General features: G+C 42.6%; 1 protein-coding gene across 2 annotated transcripts in view; it reads right to left on the bottom strand.

Annotated features, from left to right (window-relative positions):
- The window catches only part of SORCS3 (sortilin related VPS10 domain containing receptor 3), a 615618-nt gene that overhangs the window by 95306 nt on the left and 500273 nt on the right, over window positions 1–20039 (bottom strand). For both annotated transcript variants that reach the window (XM_073904225.1, XM_025881120.2), the window contains exons 8-10: window positions 16950–17039; window positions 9007–9186; window positions 229–375 (exon numbers count right to left, since the gene is read on the bottom strand). In XM_073904225.1, coding sequence (XP_073760326.1) covers window positions 229–375; window positions 9007–9186; window positions 16950–17039 — 417 coding nt within the window. The remainder of the gene's footprint in view (window positions 1–228; window positions 376–9006; window positions 9187–16949; window positions 17040–20039) is intronic.

The raw sequence follows: 20039 nt of genomic DNA on the forward strand, positions 1-20039 counted from the left end.
TTGGAGCACATAGTGTATTCTCAGTACATGCCTGTGAGTTTCAACTGAGCTTTCCATCCAAGTGGTATGGCAATCTGAGCCTGGAGATCAACGCCCTGAGGGTTGTGGGAAATGCCTGCCCAGCACCAGCCAAGTTCCTAAGACCCCTTGCTGGAAGAAAGCCCCTGATGGGACATCCCCAGGTGACCAGCTTGCCCTGTGGACTTCATGTGAGATGGGGTGACTGACCAGCAAGCAGTGTACTGGACTTCCACGCAGGTCCACATCTGGGGCTTGAAGTAGGCGCCAGTCTCTGCCCTTGTTGTAAGTGATATACGTCTTCACCTGGTCATCCACCTTCTTGTTTGCCAAGAATATCCCTTTGATACCTGCTACCTAGGAAAAAGGGCAAGAGATGGAGAACCATGTTGGGCCAAATGCTGATAATCTTGGAGAAGCCCTGGGAGAAGCCCCAGCGCTTTCCACAGGGTGTTGGGGGTATAAAAGAAGAGAAGAGGAGGAACATGGTGAGAAATGCCATATACCATGTGGTCTTTGGGAGAAGTTTAAGTTCATCTCTGCACCCTCTACCACCTGCCCCTGACCCAGATGTCCCACTGCCCTTTTACCCATCTGCTTTTTCCCACTTTATATGTTTCTGCATTCTGTTCATAGGATCTTATCCTTGATTAACTATTAACCTTCCCTCTTGAGGTGGCAGTGGTGGGGATAACAACCGAAGGAGTTACCCCTTCTGTGGAATATGTACTTTGGCTCAGGAGGAGCTTGTAGGAAGATTTTGAAAGCATTAAGGTATAGTCCTTAAGGCTGGAAGTTTAGCCTCCTGATTAGTAGTGAGGCAGATATTTTCAGGCAGACAACCCAGCTTGGTGACCTGGCATCCATCTTTGTGTGATCCTGCATAACTTCCATGTCACCTTTGGGTCTCAGCCAATGGTCACTTTGAAATAGACAAAATCAACTCTGCCCTTCCTCTTTTTCCTCAGCTGGCTAAGCATGGATACATGAGAAAATGCAGAGCACTCTTGCCAGAGTTCCTGATCTACTGGAATTTGCATACCCTTGATATTAAGAAGGGAGAAGATCATCGCCACAAAACAAGAAGCTAGAGAATTAAAAGAAATTTATGATTCAGAAGTGTTCTAGAGTAAGTCAGATTCAACTCAAACTTTTATTCCTTCCACGTCTACATTTTGGGCAATAAGAACAGATATTCTGAATGACAACAGTACCTCAAAGAAAGATTCCCTAACTTCCTGTACAATCTCAGCATGTTCCAAAGCCAAAAGGCAAGTCAACTCATTTAAATGTATATAAACATGAAGTTGAATGACAGGTTTTCTGGAAAGAGATATCTCAGAATTTTAAGTGTATTTATTCCCCATTCTTTGAGGATCATGGTTAACTGAGAGAATACTAGGGGGAAAGAATTTTATAGAAGTGAGCTCTTTTATTTTTTTTAATGACATAATTTAGTGGATGAAATAAGAAGTTTGTTTTTGTTTTTGCTTTTGTTTTTCTTAAGTAATCTGACTGCCCTTGAAAAAGAATGCCAACGCAGATAAAAACAAACAAAAAATGGACAAAGAATGTCAAGAGGAGAACAGAATTTATCTGGGAAGGACACCACCAGGGGAATTTGACAAATGGCCAACAAAGAAATGATTAAATTCCTAACTTGAACAGAGGGTGGGTACGGACAGAAGCCAAGGTGGGGGGAGGGGCACTGGTGTCAGAGTTCTGTCCTTACCGGACAAACCCTCCCTGCCCCAGCTGCTTAAAGTCAGTGCCATTTTGGGAAGACTGCCATCTTCTATGCTCATCTAGAGGCTCTGAGGCTCTCCTATCACCTCAGTCTTTATTAAAAACCAACTGCAAAAGTGTTTCTCTTAAACCTGACTACCAATTATTCCTCACAGAGAATGGATAGAACCATCTGTATGATGGAGGCCTTTTGGTATTTTCTTCAGCCATGGAGCTGGTACTTTTTCTGTTGGACCACCAGATGATGATTCTAGAGAATGCTCTCCTATAAGCCAGCTGGTCCCCTCCAACATGTGCCCAGGGCCTTGGTGTCTACCTCCCTGGAGAAATTTACAAGTCCGACTTAGATTTTGGAGCCTGTTCCTGTGGGGCTCTTGTCACCCCCATCCACTGCCTCCTAGCTGGATGCATCACAGCATCAATTACTAGCCATTCAGTTGCCTCTTGGGTTCTTCTGGATGAGTGTCTTTGGCAAACGGAATGGTCACTACCACATTTTCTCACTGAGCACCACACCACTCAGATGGGCATTTTTCGTATTCCCTACATATTCTGAGAGCAGAATCTGGAGAGTGGGGTCTGAAAAGACACAGGAAAGCCATCTGCAGCTCTGAAGGACTTTCTCCTATAGTCAAATATGAGCCATCTCCCTCCAGTCCGAAAGAACCAGAACACTTCTGATTTTTATTTGGATTGTTCAAAACCCTTACATTATTACTGAATTGCTTCTTGGCTCTAAATCGTGTATAAATAGGCTATAAGTTTACAGGGCACTTTGCTTCTGTGTGCCCTAGGCCAACAGCTTTCAAACTTCTTGACTGCAACCCCAGTACAAAATGCATGTATGCTACAGCCTAGGACTCATACCCATGTACACATGCATGTGTGCACATGTAGGCACATGTATGTCTCTGATGCAAAAGTATCATGAAACACTACTGAGCCTCACTACACACGATATAAAGGAATGAGAGAATGAGACACCCATTTTAACTCTTCCACCCAAGGAGGTACTTGGCATCTGATAAACTCTGACCATGTTTCCTCCCACTGTTGTTTAAAATCAGAAGCATGGCTTGCAGCTGCCGGCCCCAGAGTTCAAAGAGAAGGGCACCAGCTTGGGATGGTGCCCACAGAAGATGGTAGTACAAGTACAGGCTTGTGTGGCCCATTTTCCTTCTGGAAATCAATTTGAGGTATGAAGGGGAACTGACAGCAGCTTCTTGGCAGAGCACTGAGTCCAGGTGGTATGGGCATCTGTTTCTCACCTCCCTGGGCCCTTAGGACAAGGAAACCAGGGCTCTGCTGAGAAAAGCAATTACCATGGTCTGCCTTGGGCTGTCCCTAGAGTGGAACTGGTGGTGAGGGGCTGATGAAGGTAAGGCGGGGAAATATGTGCCTGTGGAGTCTATAAGCAGCTGTCCATCTGGCCAAAGATGGGTCACTCAAGTTCATGATAAAGCAAGGGTGGGGAGCAGGCACAAGGGACAGGGAAAGCAAGGGAACATCAATAAGATGGGCAAAGAAAGCAGAACACTTAAGATGACTCAGAGAGTCTCATTTTATCCATCCTGGTGAGTTCCACATAGTCATTAGGAAATTCAAATTAAACTCACACTAAGGTACCACTAGGCTCCTTTCACAGTGGCCACACACACACACACACACACACCTGATAATGCCAAGTGTCAGTGAAGATGTGAAGCAACCAGAACTCTTACATCTCAGGTGGGGATGCAAAATGAGAATACCACTTTAGAAACAGCTTGGTGGCTTTTTATAATCATAGTCTACCACATTCAACCCAGCAATCCTACCCCTAGGTATTTACCCATGAGAAAGAAAAACTTCTGTTTACATGAATGTTCATAGAGGTTTTATTCATTACCACACAGAACTGGAAACAACTTTAATGTCTTTCAACTGGTGAATGAATAAACAAACCAGGGCACATCCACATAATGGAATACTATTTGGAAATTAAAAAAAAAAAAGGAACGTCTACTGATATTCAACAACATGGGTGATTCTCAAATGGATGATTCTAAGTAAAAGAAGCCAAACTCAAAAGACTATCTACTGTATAATTCCAATCACATGAAAACCCATAAAAGGCAAAACAGGAGAGAGAAAGAAATCAGACTGGTCTGCCAGTGATTTGGGGTGGGAAAATGGTTGGCTACAAAAAAGCCATCAAGGAAGTATTTTGGGGTGACAGTTCTCTATCTTGATTATGGTGGTAGTTATACAGCTGCATACCCCTATCAAAACTCACAGAACTGCAAACCAAAATGGGTAAGTTTTACTATACATAAATTAGGCCTCAATAAAAAAAGTAAATAAATGTGAAAAAAATGCATGTGGGAAGAGCCTGGCCTTTTTATTCAAATATACATGGACTGGTTCAAACATAGCTCTACCATTTTACTATCTGTGTGATCTGAGCCAAGTTACTAAATTGTCTGCACCTCTGTACTCTCATAGGCACCAGGGGGGATGATACCTACCACAAAGAGATATGGCAATGATAGATAGATAGATAGATAGATAGATAGATAGATAGATAGATAGATAGATAGATATAATTTAGGGTTATGCAAACCAATACTATGGCCACTAGCCACATATGGTTACTGAGCACTTGAAATGTGGCCAGTAGGACTAAGGAGTTGAAGTTTACCTGTATTTTATTTGAAACAATCTGAACTTCAACTTAAAAACCAACACCCAATTCTGTTATTGGCAAACTTTTAAGTGTGTTTAGAATAACTTGGGTATGTGACTCTACTTTTCCGACTGCACATTTTATGAAATGTGAATACTGATCAAGTATCTCTGATGAAAATTTAGCATATGAATTGAGATATGGGGGAAGTGTAAAATACACCCAGAATTTTGGAGATTTAGTATGGAAAAATATAAAATATCTCATTAGTAATCTTTCAAATGGTGCACATACTAAAATGATAATATTTTAGGTATTTTGGTTAAATAAAATATATTATTATAATTAACTTCACCTGTTTGTTTTACTTTAAAAAATGTGGGTGGTAGAACATTTAGAAGTGCATCTGTAGCCAACATAATATATTTTTATTCAACAATACCAGTCTTAGGCATTACCTGGTATGCTGTTGTTATTATTATAATGAGGTACGAGTTGGATGCTTTACATCCAGGAAAATATTGAAGAAAATGCATCCAACCCGCAGCTCAGAGCAATGTTTCCATAATATAATTTTGAGGGTGTTGGAAAGAATATTTGTTTCTTGATTTATCAGTGGAAAGCAACTAAGAAGAAATGTAGTTTGGAGTTAGTGATGTGAAGAAACCACAACAAAGCTCTACGTGAAAAGAGTATCACAGAATAATGGTGAACACACATAATAGATTGTACTCGTTGTCATCATCAGACTTGTTTTGATGGAACAGGCTCTGACACCTTAAAAAAGAAATTATTATTTGGCCTTTAAGAATTATTTTCTCACCTGATTATGTAATTACAGCCATGACAATATTGTACTTGGAAGCAGGGATTAAAGGAAGAATGAGAAGAGACTCTCTACAGAAGGAGACTGCTCCAACAGACCAAGAAATAAACAATGTCTCTGCTTTATTCAGTTTTAGGAAGTTCAGAGGGGGTGGATTCCCACCCACTGGCTTCCAAGGTCTCTTAGTGCCAAGACCTGCAGGGTGAATTCTCAAGTAAGTTCTCATTTTCTTTGTCCCCTTCCCATGGTCAAGAAGAAGCTTGACAGGGCCACGTGAAAGATGGAGTGATACACTAGTAAATAGATTTGAGTGGCTGTGCTCATCCCGAGCCAATCCACACCTGTGTTACTTAAAGGCATCTCTGACATTTCAGACAAGGTTAAATAGGTGTAATATCCTAACACATCATAATATATATTAACTTGGCATAGGAGACTGCATCAAACATCCAAATATCATTTTTAGGTATGTAGATGTAAGGGAAAAACAGAGAGAAAAATCTGCCCATCAAATAAATGCCCAACTCTTCAATTTAGCTCTTTACTAGTATCTTCGCAATATTTAACCCCACTGTTCCCCAAAGTCACTCAACATTCCATGAAAATGGGCATCTACTCATCAGACTCTGGTTCTCATCTCATGCTGGTATTCCACCAGACATGCCTTTCTCCCAAGCTCCAGTAATTCATCCTTGAAGCCAATTCATCTCCAAGTCCCCCCAAATTCCTCAAGTTAGATTTAACCTTCCTCTTTAGTGATTCTACAACACGGAAAATCACAGCTTTAATACAAGTTAGTCTGTGATCACTAACTACCCTAATAGGGTCATGTATCTTTCCAGTAGATTGTGAGTCTCATGCACCACCTTCATCTCATCAAACAAAATATACTCTATGAAAGTGCATTAATTTAGTTGAATTGAATGTGAAAGCTTCCTAGTTTTCCCAGATGCATTACTCAAGGGCATTCAGAGTCCAGAAAAATTATAGTCTCTTTGCTAACTGGCCATATGGTACACAATCTCAGTTTCTATAAGAATCTCCAGTGAAGGAGGTTAAAAACTAATGACCCCTAGAGACCAATTAAATTCGGCTTTATCTCCAAATCACAGAATGCATCTCCAGGTACAAATCAGCAACACCCTCTAAAAGCCTTCAATACGGTCATGGTCTAGATAGTGTCTGGATACAATTTATTCTCTTGGTATTAAATGCCTTCTAGAATCTAAACTCCAACCACCTATCTGGCACTCATTCTTGTACCTGGTGAGCATCTATTCGATGCAATTAGATTGGCTAGCTCATGGTCTTACAAATCTACACCATCCATCTAGTTCTTGACTCATGCAGGTCTTAAAATATGGAATGTGTTCCACTTCTTCCTCTGCAGGGCAAAAAGATGGTAATCAGATTGGTAACATTGCAAAAAAAGAACTAGGCATATACGACTCATTCCCAGGTCCACTATTTTGGGGATTTGCCTGCAAAGATCACATTCTCTGTACCTCACTGCCGTGGTGTTCTAGGAAGAGGCTTCCACAAGACAGCTTCTGATTTACTATTTGTGCATGTGACTAGATGGGTGCATCCAGGTCTGGCAGGCAGTATTAGCAAGCCCACTTGCTCCTATATAACTTTTAAAAGCAATAAAGCTGGTATTTGATCTCCACTTGTCTCACCCTTTGTCTCTGTCTCAACTGACTACAGTCTGGGCAGGTAAAAAAAGGAACTTTGTTCACAGGCTTCTTCAAAGCCCAATAAACTAGGTTGCAAGCTTCCAGAGGGTAAGAATCGGTATCTCTCCTGCCTTACTCATGGGCTTTAACACAAAGCAGGGTCCCAATGAACCCGGATAAAATTAAATGGAGACAAACTCAACACAACTGGTTTTAGAGAAGTTGCCTGGCCTGGTATGTCTTCCTTCTGTATAGATGGAATGACACCATGCATTTTCCCCCCAAAAGACCAAAAAGGCATGGCTGACTTCAGCAAGACCAAAAAAATACATATATCTAGGCATATTCTTCATTTTGATCCATGTTCCGCTTCAGATCAGAGTGTCTCACTATTCACAATGACCAAGGTGCTCTTTATTACAAAAAGAACAGCACAGTGCCAAACTCACCTGCCTTATTGATAGGGTCAGAGACACAGGGATTTCTCAATTGGAAGGTCGTCTGCAGCAATGTCTACCCTGTCCTACTGAGGTCTGACCACAGGAGTATGAATAATTGTCTCATCTCTATAGCCTCACTTACGTGAAGAGGAACCTGGTTGCAATGGCCTCAGTCCTAGGAACATTTCATCTAAACCTTCCCACCAGAGATGACTTACTGCCCAATAACAAAGGGTATTTCTGCCTCCAGGTATGATTAGAGGCATGTAAAGGTAAGCTTCCCAAAGAAAACCCTTTACACACCTTAGTCATCTTTACCAGTTTTTGTAATTCTAAGAAAAAATCTGGGCCATTTCCCAAATGGGGACCTTGTCGTTAAGGGAATCAGCACTTGTCAACAACGTCCTAGGAAATCACGGTATTTCTACTGATTCTGTTTTACACCCAGTGCCATTCACTTCTCTCTCTTTCTCTCTTTTTTATTGTACTTCTATTCACCCCCAGAACTTTGTGTGGTCCTCTTACCTAATAAAATAACTAGAATCTTTTACCACTCTCAGTAACTTCGATACCAGTGTAGGGATGCTAGGACTTCGCCAGGCACTGCTCAGAAGACACCACAATAAAGCAGGAGCCCCTACACTGATCTCTCTATTCTGAAAGCTGCTCCCATGCCTCTAAGATGAAAACTCGTAAGGGAGCAGTTCACCCACACCATCTTAAGCTACCGCTCATGACAGACAACTCCTCCCTCCATGAATGAATGACCTCCACCAGTGTAGTAGGTGTAGGTTTGACCACCAGTCACTAGTGAATGCTGGATAATGAAATACACCCCTTTACTCAAATCAATCCATCATACCAACAAGGTGAGCACTGTGGCCAGGACCATCAAAGGTCATACACTGCCGTTAGAGACATAAAAAGCGACCCAGGCTTAAGGTCACTGAAACAACTTGTTTTTCTCTAGTTCCTCTGTGGAGTCACTTGGTTTCCTAGATAAATTAATTCTTTAACTGGTGATCACATTTAAAAACAAAACCTCAATGTAACTGAAAACTCAGTAAGGTCATCATATTAAACAACAACTCAAAGTAAGTCAAGGTCAGTTCTTCACCATACTCCAATGTTGGCATCTGGTTGCATTTTAGGGAATCCCTCATCCCCAGCACTGATAGTCACTTTTCTTTTCCTGTATAACTTGTTCATAAGATGTTATTTTCCAAATGATTTAAGATATACTAATAGATACGTGCCTCCACTCAGAGTCCGTAGAGTTGAAAAAGGGACTTAAGCGAGCCCACGTAGGTCAAATACCTGGGCGTCTGGCTCATAATCATGCTCATCCACCAAAGAACATTCACTTCAGCCACCATCTATTCAAGTTTGCTGAGTCAACCACCACTCTAGATGCTTTACTTATGTTCTCTCTCATTCTCACAACCATCTCATTAGGCAAATATTTTATCCCTGTTTCACAGGTGATGAAGTTACCTGCCCCAAGTCACACAATCGCTAAAGGGTACAGCTACCATCCGAACCCAGGACTGGCTGACTGCAACGCTCATGTTTATCCCATTAAAACTCCTCCAAAAGAGAGGCAGACCCAGGTGCAGGACCATCTTGGCTACATACCTCATACAATTCAATAATAATGTTTCCCATTAGACCTCGGCTACTCTTAATGTTCTCCATGGCCAGGGTGAAGTAGATGCCACGCATGTCTGAGATGTAGAGGTTGTACGTGTCGTTCTGGTTCCATTCTTGGACGGCTGCAAACACTTGGTTCTCATCGGTACTGATGATGTGCATGTCCTGGAAGAAGACAGAACACCTGTAAGGCAGCAGATCTCCATACCCCTCTGCCCATGGGGACCCAGAGTAATTACCATGACTTATGAATGGTGGAGAAAAAGCCTGAGTTATAGGCGATGTTAAACAATTCTGTGTCGGACCAAGGCTATAAATTAAGAACTTCGTGATTTCTGCTCCTTGCTAAATGACAGCAAGATGGGTGTGAGGGGCTTTGGTGGTTACCATTTTCCATGGTTTCAAGGGATTCATCCACTTCCATTTTTTTATTTTTATATCTGAAAGTTAGTGTTAGTGCTAACGGAGACATATAGCCTTGCCAGAGGAAACTCACACATGCAAAGACAGGGCTTAGCCCTTCTTTAGATATTCATTTACTTTTCCAAACTTTTTAGTGTAGTGGTTGTGAAACTTCTCTTCAGGATCTTCAGAGTCATGGGGATTTCGAGAAGCGTGGCAGGGAGGCAAAGCCAGTGGGCGGGGCTCTGGGCTTCCAACTGTCTTTCAACCAGAGCGGCACCACTTGAATCTGTTTTATCCTGGAGTTCTGCGTGATATTTGGGGAGTAAAAGGTGAGGGAGGTTCTGCTGCTAAAAAAATAATATTTGAAAATCACTGATAATAGCAGAAAGGATACTCAACCTGGAATTTAGTGTTCTGGGTCCTAGTAGGAACTCTACTAGAAGTTAGCTATATGATGCGGGATGTGTCTGTGTCCCTGAGCTTCAATTTTCTCACCAAAATACTGAAGAGGTTGGGCTACTGCTAAAAATAGTTAACATCTGAGCACTATTCTAAGGCATCTAAATGTATTATTTCAGTAAAAATCCAAATAATTCTACAACAGAGGTAGTATTATTTCCATTTTACTGAGGAACAAACTAAGGTACGCAGAGGTTTGCCAACTTGCTTCATATTACATAGCCAGTTAGTGGCAGAACCAAGTGTTGAACCTCTGTCGTAGGGCTCTAACCTAATTGTTAGCTTCTAACCATTTGGATATATAGTCTCCGGATCAGAAGTTGCAATCCTATGACCCATGTGATGAATGTGAATCATAAATGTTTGGTCTGACCACAGCCTCTACTGAATACCTGATGGTGTAGTCTTTTAGGTGAAGTCAGCACTCAGGAAGACTCAGCCTTAAGTACCCAAATGTTCTTATAACCTGCCTCTTAGATATTCATGTTAACTTCCTGGTCCCTGAAGTCACTTTAGTTTAGTTTGTATACCTGGACTAGAACATTTCTAAAATCAAATCTAATCAGTTCACAATTCAAAAGAGTTTATAAAAGCCAGTTTTCATATGTGGCTAGGCGCCATACAAAGAGGATCACAAACTCAAGTCCTTCCCTAAGGAATTCACACTGTCAGGAGGAAATGTTGACACAGATAAACACTGGACATAATGGAAGCAGTTAAAAAATTCATAACTACACAGGTATATATGCCAAAGAGTAATGGCATCCTGAGAAGGCAGGAGAGGACCCTGGTCACTGTGGTGGCAAGCATTCATAGTAGGGGCACGGGCAATTGGAGCTGACAGTGAGTAAATCACGAGGCCGGATCTAGCTTTTACCATGTTTGACCAACCTTTCCCAGAAATGATTTCAGCAATAAAAGGAGGTAGCAATGTTTATAATATCACAACTATGGAGCGCTTCTCCAAGACATTTTTCAAAAGGAGCAAGCTCATTCAATTTGGACAACGAGGAGGTGGGAAAAGTGAGAAGCGATCTGGATCTTTTTATTGGAGAATCTGTCAGATCTCAGCATCTGGCCTGGAACTCCCTAGGTCACCTTGACTAAGACCTCACTAGCTCATTTGTGCTTACACACCTTATAGAATTACAGGATCCCACTGAGCTGCTTGAAAATGGAAATACGGCTTCCTCTTAAAAACCCTGTGATGAAATTGTGTTGTGTCGGTGTGGAATGAAAGCCGGAGAATCCAGTAGGAGGGGAAATAGCAGCTGCAGGAAATACAGATTAAATTCACTTACCCTGTTAAAAATGCAATAGAAATGCTGGGCTTTTCCCAGATGTTTTGGTTATAAAAATGAATGAGCTGAGTTATTTTAGACTAAACTAATGTAAAAGAAGTAGAAAAAACAACTTAAAACACGGGGGCATATGGTCAGGATGAAAGGTAGCCAGCTTAGCCATGAGCGTGGGCTGTATCGCCTGGCGTGCAGGTACTGCAGGCTCTGGGGGACAGGGTGCTCTCTAGCAGCCAGGACTCTGCGAAGTCAGCTTGAAAAGTTCTTAATTTCCCTAAGTCACTTAGCTAATAAATGGTATTACTAATATTTAAACCCAAGACTATCTGAATCAAGAAGCTAAACTCTTTTATCAGTGGGAGTATAACTCAATATGCATCAAAATGACCTGGAGATCTTAAGAGCACACAGACTCCCATGTCCCACTGCCTGAGGTCTGAGTCAGTGTGTCTGGTTGTGAAGGCTTAAATCCTACCATCCGAACCAGGCTTCCAGACAAGTCAGGTGCATGCAGTCTGGGTCATCACTCTTTGAAAAAGCTCTGAACTACGTGTCCTCTCTCCAAATAGATCTTCTAGTTGAATAGGGATCAACAAATAATAACCAGAATACTAAGTGTTCAAGAAGAAATAAAAGCATTTTCAGTAACATTGGTCAAATAGGGATCTGAATGATAATTAAGTGTATTTCTTGAGTCCTGTGATCTCAATCTAACCCCAAAGCATGTGCCACCTCCTTCCAAAAAAAATCAAAGACATTCTTCCTACTCCTGAGAACATGCAGGGTGAGATCTGACTGGTGATGAAGAGAGACACCAAAGTGGGGGAAAAGCAGTAAGTAAATTCTGATTGGGACTTTACCTAACTGGAACTTGGACAGCATCAGACATAACCACATTCATGTTTTTATTTGGAGAACAATTATAAATAACACTCCCCCTATGCCCTCCCATTAATTTGGAGGAATCATAGCTGCCTTTCGCAAACCTAAACGTGAGACTTTGTAGGTAAACAATGGTGAAAACACTTCCCCGTGATTGAAACATGTTCGTGTAATCTGGGCTGAATGTAACTGCATTCATTATAAAAACACATATGCTATTCAGCATCTGCCATGCACCAGACGTTGTAACAAAAATGCAGAGAGGACCAAGATGTAGAACCTCACCTCAAGCAGATGCCCAATGGCGGTGGGCATGTCATGCACTCTTTGCCTTCTCCGAAGCTGACTAAGGTCCCCGGTACAGGTACTGATAGGAATACAAAGGCTTATAGATGGGGGTGGGGGTGGGGGCAATCCATGGAAATGTGTGGAAGTGGCTTGAAAGCAGTTTTTCCCTGACGAGGGTGAGGACAGACAGTGGCCAAACTTATGGGGCTCTGCATGGCACACCTCAGTTTTACCCAGAAGGAAACACAAAACTAGCACAAGATTTTAAGCAGGAAAAAGAGAGAATTAGAACTGACCAATGCAGAGATTTGGTTGGGGAAGACCAGCTTCATTGTGTGATCACATTTGTCACAGAGGCAGCTGGAAAGGTGGATTTCGGTGGGGCAGGGGAAGGCTTACGAGGCGGCTGTAACAATCTCAGTGAGGGCCTAAACTAATGAAGCAGGTTTTCCATGAGAACCCCATGAAATGGACTCGTGAGATATCAGGGAGGCAGAACCCATAGGGGATAAACGAAAAGGGCATATCTTTAGTATGTCAGATACCTGACTTACAAAATTCCCCCTTATTAGCATGCTCAATCATAACCAAATACTCATCGTTAAATATGTGTGTAATTACTTATTCTACGCCAGTCTCTCTCATTAGTCCATAAGCTCCCAGAGGGCAGACACTGTGTCTTTCTTATGGATCACTTCATTTCTAGCACTTACTAAGTATCGATGGTAGTATACATGGTAGCTATCCAATAAAAGTTTTCGTATGAATGAATAGATGGAATAAGTAAACACAGGAGAAGGGTGAAATTTTAGGGATACGACATAAGGTAGAGAGGCTGAGCTCAGTTCTAGAGTTTTAAAATGGGATCTTTCAAGGGAGGTACTTCAGAAAAGCAGTCCAGGGTTCAATGAGTATGGGATGGGACTATGGATATAGATGTCACCCATATGAAGAGAAGGAATAAGGTCACCTAGGAACCATGAAGAATGCCAGGAGAACTTAGGATCATCAACATTTAAGGGTGGCAGGGGAAGGAGGTCCAGAAAAGTGAATCAGAATAAAATACTCCACAGGGAAGAGTATCAGGTATGAATTCTTTTCCAACAGTGTCAAAAGCTCCAGAAAGGTTAAAAAAAAAAAAAAAAACAAGATAAAGTTGTAGAAATGTCTATTGGATTTGGCATGGAGGTGCTCCCTGGTAACAATGGCTAGAGGATTTTTGGTGGAACAGTGGAGAGAGGGGTGTGGGAAAGCAGAAGGCAGCTGACAGTGGGTTGAAGAGAGGATAGGAAGCAACAAAAGAAATTAGAATTACAGATAACATTTTAAGAGTGTGGCTGCAACACAGCAAAGAAGGATAAATCAGTATTTGGGGAAATGTAAAAATTAAGGAAAACTGTCCCAAGGAAATTAAGGAAAAGGTTAATATCACTGTCATTATCATTATAATAAATTTTCTCAAGCATATTTCCCTCTCCTCCCTTTTATTATTCGAAGTGGGATTAAACAATATTCTACTGTCAAGTAAAAGCAAACCCAGACTTAGGTAGGGAGAGCCTTTATGTGCAAGACTATTGCAAAAGGGAGAACACTCTGGCTATCATATCTGCATGCTCCTCAGAGTGAAGGCAGGAAAGAATTATTTTTATGTAGAGAAAGTAAAACAAGGCTAAAGAGAACTGGGTGTGGGGAGCAGGGCGAGCAGTTGGCGCAAGAGGGGGCCATTGAACAGGAAACCGTCCTCCTTACAGTCAGGTGACTTTCAGAAGGGTGGTTAACAGGGGTTGTGCTGAGTTCTAGTGCCTACTTAAGCGCATAGGAGGGGGTCAAAGTTCAGGCGCTAGGCAGGGAAGGTGAAAAGCCAGACTAAGTCTGGTCCAGTCAAATTAGCCAGCATTTTGTCCAGATTGTCCCCCAGTGGGGACAAAGAGTTCAGCTAACCATTTATAAATAAAGAGTGAGGATTTGGTCTCGTCAAAGGTAAATAGGCAGGTATCTGCATCTTAGCGAGGTGCATGGGGAAGAGTGGTTTTTCAGTGAGCTACTTCCAGGAACACAAAGAGTTGGGTATTTCTTAAACCTCGCTGGTCTGCAGAAGCACTGGGCTCAGTAAAGTTCAATGGTATTATGATGCCCATTTCACAGATAAGAAGACCTGGGCTCCTGGATAAGCAAGTGGCAGAGCAGGAAAGAAAGCTCAGGGCTTCTTGCTCAGAAGCTCCATTGCCTTTAGGCCAGGCTACCATGGCTCCCTGTCATCTGCCTCCTCGCCCCCTGCTGGTGTGTGCCTTCCATGTCCCACCCACCCTCCCCCGCATCTATGCCCAGGGACTGGTTATGGAGGACTCAGCACAAGGTTGCTGCTCCTAATAATGCCACTCATTATTAATGGTGTTCATTTCATTCTCTGCAAAACACTCGAAGCCATGGAGTGCCCCAGGGGAGCATGTTCTGAACAGACAGGCTGGGAGGAGAGGTGTGAGGGCAGTGATGACAGGGAGCTTCTCCTTGTTCTTGTTTTTAAGCAAGATGCCCAACAGCAGCCACAGTCCTGGAACAGCAACAACTTGCTCAAAAGCCATTTCCATTTTTAAACACTTCCACCCCCTCTGTCCTCACCTCCTCGGCCTAGGCTAGGAAAATCTGAGCCAATGCTGGCTAATAAAGGGGATCAATAACCATCCAGCTATTTTCACAGCAGCCCTCATATTAATGAAGCTGCTCTGGATGGAGTTCTAAAGGGGCCACATGGATGGTACTCTACCACGATAAATTGCCATGGGGTTGCCGATCACTAATGGAGTGTTCCAGGGTTGTGATCAATCCCAGGCTTCATTTGTCCCCACCTGCAGCCACACTGCCCAGGGGAGCAAACTGTTTTCCTCGGAAGGTTAAAAATACATAAGATATGCACACAATGCAGAGACAGAACAGGCCTTACACGGGGGATATGGTTTGGAAAGTTCCTGAAATGCTTCTCCTGAGCCAATACATGGAAATCATCAAGTTACTGCAAGGGGTCTTTCTCCTTCAGAAAGAATATGATTGAGAACTTCCCTTTCCTCATCTTCTCCAAGCAGGGATACCCCTTTCCTGCTTGGGTTTAGAATATCTGATGGGTACATCCTGCAATCACAATGCTATATAATGGTCCCACACCAACCAGTCACAGAGAGGGTAGAGAAAATGAGAAATTGATCCCATGGCCCCCAAGGCTACTTAATACAGTCCCTGCTCATCCCATCAGCCTCCTCTCTCTCTCTCTCTCTCTGCAACCCAGTCTCTTGAGATGATGTTTCAGTTTGTTGAATGAACCATATTCTCTCTCTTAAAATAGGGCCTGTTTGTGTCTTTTCTATTGGTTTTTCAACCCTTGTTTGCAGGGTTAACTCCTTAATCCTCTTATATTGTCTTAAACCTTTCTTAGGAAACTCATCCTCAGTATCCATATAGGTAAGCTCCACCTATTATGTCACAATGGTCCTTGAACTTCTATCCCTATAACACTCCCTACACCTACAATTGCTTGTTCAATGTCTCTCTTCTCAATCAGAATATAAGCTCCACGAAGGCAGAGACCATTTGTGGCTTCTTTTCTACTCTCTCCCTAGAGCTTAACTTAGTGCCTGGCACAGAGTTAAAGCCTACATGGGAGAAAGAACAGTTCAATGGATGAATAAAAGAAGGATCAAACAAGTGAATGGATTCATGCATGCATATATGAATGAATGAATGAGTGAATGAATGAATGAATGAATGAAAGAAACAACCAGGGGTAGACAGTTACCCACCTTCTTGTCCCATAATCCCTCCCACCTCGGTACTCATTTAACCTTTCATGATGTTTCCCAGCACCAGCTTGCAGACCCAAATCTTTGCAACATTACATTTGATATGTGTCCAACCAGAGACTTGGCTTTTTTCTGCAGCCTCATTAGGCAATGCAATTATATCCTGTCCATGTTCAGACTGAGATTCTAAGATCCATCTCCTCCAAGAAGCCATTGTTCACAAGGGATGGAGTCCACAGGGTAAGTTTTATGATTTTCCAATAAAGGAGTTAAAATGCCATCATTTGATATTAACATTATAGTAAAGTATTCCTTTTTAATTACTCATAGTGGCAGAAGGGAGCAGAAACATAGGCAGTGCATTTACATTTGGCATTAAAATGTGGAAAGAAGCATGAACTCCACGAGACTCACCTATGCACCTTTATGCACACGTACATAAAGTGTCTGGGCTCCCCCTGGGCACTTCTGAGCCTGTTCCTCTGTTTGGCAGTAAGGCCTTTGCAAGAGGGAGGAACTCCCAGAAGGGATTGAGTGCTAGCTCTCCTTTCCCTGGGAAGTGACCCCAGGTGATACAGGATGTATGAGACACAGGGAATCAAAGCTCTTGCCTGCATACCCTGCTGAGCGAGGCATAGAGAACCCAGGTTCAGGGCCATCAGCAGAGGCCAGAGCCCCACAGTGGCAAGTCAGGTTCAATGCCAGCTTGTCTCACAGGCAGAAGTCAAACCTCCCTGCCGCCCAACGTGGTGGCCTCTCCCTGCTGCTTTGTCGGACAGGACCCAGGGCAGCAGGTTGGACATACCTTGGGCAGGGAGTACTTGGGCAGCTTTATCTGGGTGAAGGCCTCTCTCCGATAGGACACATAGTAGCTGGCTCTTCCACCAGTTGTCACCTGGATCATAAGGGAAACAGAGAAGTCAGATGGCACCAAGGATCATGGACAAGTTGGAAAGTATTAGCTTCTCCATCAACAGCCACAATAGGTTTGTGATAACCTTTCAGAGAGTATCCCTTGCTGGCACTGAGCCTCCAGTTCCACAGCACCGAGTTGCTCCCATGTCATGACACTTAGACAACAAATGAACAATGACAACAATCTTTCCCAGTGGTTGGCATTTTCGGTGAGAGCAGAGACTCTATATTTGGTCACTGTGCTCTGCATATGTACACACTTAATAAATAGTTTCAACTGCAAACAGAAGCTACTGATGTGGGTGGGATGTACCGAAGATTGATTTATTCTGCCTTAAAATAAGTTTCTAATCCACTGTCATCATGACATGATTGTGAAATGGATTTTTTTTCTGAATCTAAATAACTACTATTGCTCAAAAGCTCTAGTTACTTCGAAATTAATTTCATTTCTGATCTGAGCACAATTTTTTTCCTTCATATTTACAAATCCATGCATTGAGTGGGTGTTTTTTGGTTCTTTCCATGTGCAAGTTACTTAAAGGAATCGAGGGTCAGAGGAAGAACTCTGGATATCGGGAAGTAAGAAATGCTGGGTCAGAGTCCCAGCTCCGCCATCTGATGGCTGCGGGAGTCAAACTCTGTAATCTCACTTGGGAAGGATGGATTCTTGTAGGAACCTGGAAACCACTCCAAGAAATGGTCCTCTGGCCTGGGCTTGTTGAAAAGTCCTGCCAACATGGCACAGCTCTGCAGATGGCTGCTCTCAGCCCAATCATCCTAACTCGGGGGGACATTAATATTCACCAGAGAAGACACCAGAGGCTGTTCAGAGAAAATAGCAGGATGACAATAGCAACCCGGCCGCTGTGCCGAGGAGGCAATTACTGGAGGCCTCCTCTCTGTTCTCACCAAGCACTTGCTGGAGATGGGCCAGTCCTCCCACTCCAGTCCAAACCTGGCGCCCATCCACAGCGGCTGTGGGGAGCAGGCGAGGTGTCATATCTCTATTGAAAACCACCCATTGCTCCTCACTCCAAGAGATGGCATCTTCCATGGCTCCCCCTAGCTCTGCACAGATTGGAAGCACACAGACTGCCAGGCAGAGCAAATGTTAGAGTCCACATGAAGGCAGAACCTTGGAAAAAACTTGGTGCAAAGACTTAAGCTATGAATCAAGAGGAGAGACTGGTTTGGTCCCTAGGGTTCAGCTCTATCCCCGCATCTCTATTTCCTAATTAGAGCCATTCATCTCTTGTGTTCCAGGACTTTTGTTTTTCTGGTTTTTCTTAAGATTTTATTTATTTATTTGAAAGAGAGAGCACACGAGCAGGGGGAGGGGCAAAGGGAGAGGGAGAAGCAGACTCCCCACTGAGCAGGAAGCCTGACACTGAGCTCAATCCCAGGACCCTGGGATCATGACCTGAGCCGAAGGCAGACAATTACCAGACTGAGCCACCCAGGTGCCCCTGGTTTTTGTTTTTTTGATAAGGCATCTGTTCTGAATCTATATCGTTCTGCACTGGCTTAGAAGTGGGTCATTCACATATTAAGATCAATGAGTTGCTAAGAAGTCTTTTTCTTTTTAAAATAAATTTCAACTGCATAGAATCAGATTAAAATATAATCTTTGGTACTAAATACACAATCACCACTAGTCCTTGCTTGATCCTATTTGTTTATTTTTCTTTCTCCCTCCCTTCCTTTCCTTCCTTCCTTCCTTCCTTTCCCTCTCTCTTTCTTATTTTTTTAAGTCCAGTCTAGTTAATATACAGTGTTACGTTAGTTTCAGGTATACAATATAGTGATTCAGCAATTCCATATATAACTCAGTGCTCCTCATAAGTACCCTCTTAATCCCCATCACCTATGTCACCCATCCCCCCACTCAGCTCCCCTCTGGCAACCATCTGTTTGTTCTTTGTAGTTAAGAGTCTGTTTTATGGTTTGTCTTTTCTTCTTTGTTCATTTGTTTGTTTCTTAAATTCCACATATGGATGAAATCATATGGTATTTGTTTTTCTCTGACTTATCTCACTGAGCACAATACTCTCTAGATCCATCCATGTTGTTGCAAATGGTTAGATCTCATTATTTTTTATGGCCGAGTAATGTTCCATTGTATATATATACCACATCTTCTTTATTCACTCATCTATTGATGGACACTTGGGCTGCTTCCATAATTTGGCTCTTGTCAGTAATGCTGCAATAAACATAGGCATGCATATCATCTTTTTGAATTAGTGCTTTAATCATAAATTATAAAACCAACACATGTATGCCTCTCAACCCAAGAACTGGAACAGTAGTTTTTAAACTTGAGCTGCATGAGAATCACTTGGAAAGCTGCTTAAAACTCAGACTTCTGGGCCCCACCTACAGAGTCTTTGAGTTGATCAATCTGGAGTGAGGTCCAAGAATTGTCTTTTCTAATGAGTTTCCAGATAATGTTGATGCTGCTGGTCTGGGGACCCCACTCCGAGCAGCTCAGAACTAGAACTTTAAAGGTAACTGACATACAGTTCTAAAGTGCTTCCATGCCCCACACCTGTCCTGACCCTGGCCTCCTTCTCAGATATAGCTATTTTCCTGATTTTGTGTTGACAATGATGCTAACGTTTTTTTTTTTAATTGGGGTGAAATTCCTATTACATAAAAATCACCATCTGAAGATGTACAATTCAGTGACATTTAGCACATTTGCAGTGTTACACAACTTCTACCCAATTCTAAATGATTTTCATCACCCCCAAAGGAGATCTCATACCCAGTGATGAAGTTTTTAAACCCCAAAGTATATGCTCTGGTCACTTATCATATGCTTAAAAAACAGCTCTCTACAGGACACCCTAAATGTCATCAAGCTTGCCTTGGGGAAGAAAAGCGGCATCAGAGAAGGCTAGTCCGTCACTGAATGCTGGCCAGAGCATGGCAAAAAAGAAGCTTCTCCTGAGAAGATCCAGTTGGCTCCATAGAG

The sequence above is a fragment of the Callorhinus ursinus genome, unplaced genomic scaffold (genome assembly GCF_003265705.2).
Source record: "Callorhinus ursinus isolate GAN/ISIS: 27379988/994484 unplaced genomic scaffold, GSC_fseal_2.0 scaffold20, whole genome shotgun sequence".
In the NCBI taxonomy this organism is placed as follows: domain Eukaryota; kingdom Metazoa; phylum Chordata; class Mammalia; order Carnivora; family Otariidae; genus Callorhinus; species Callorhinus ursinus.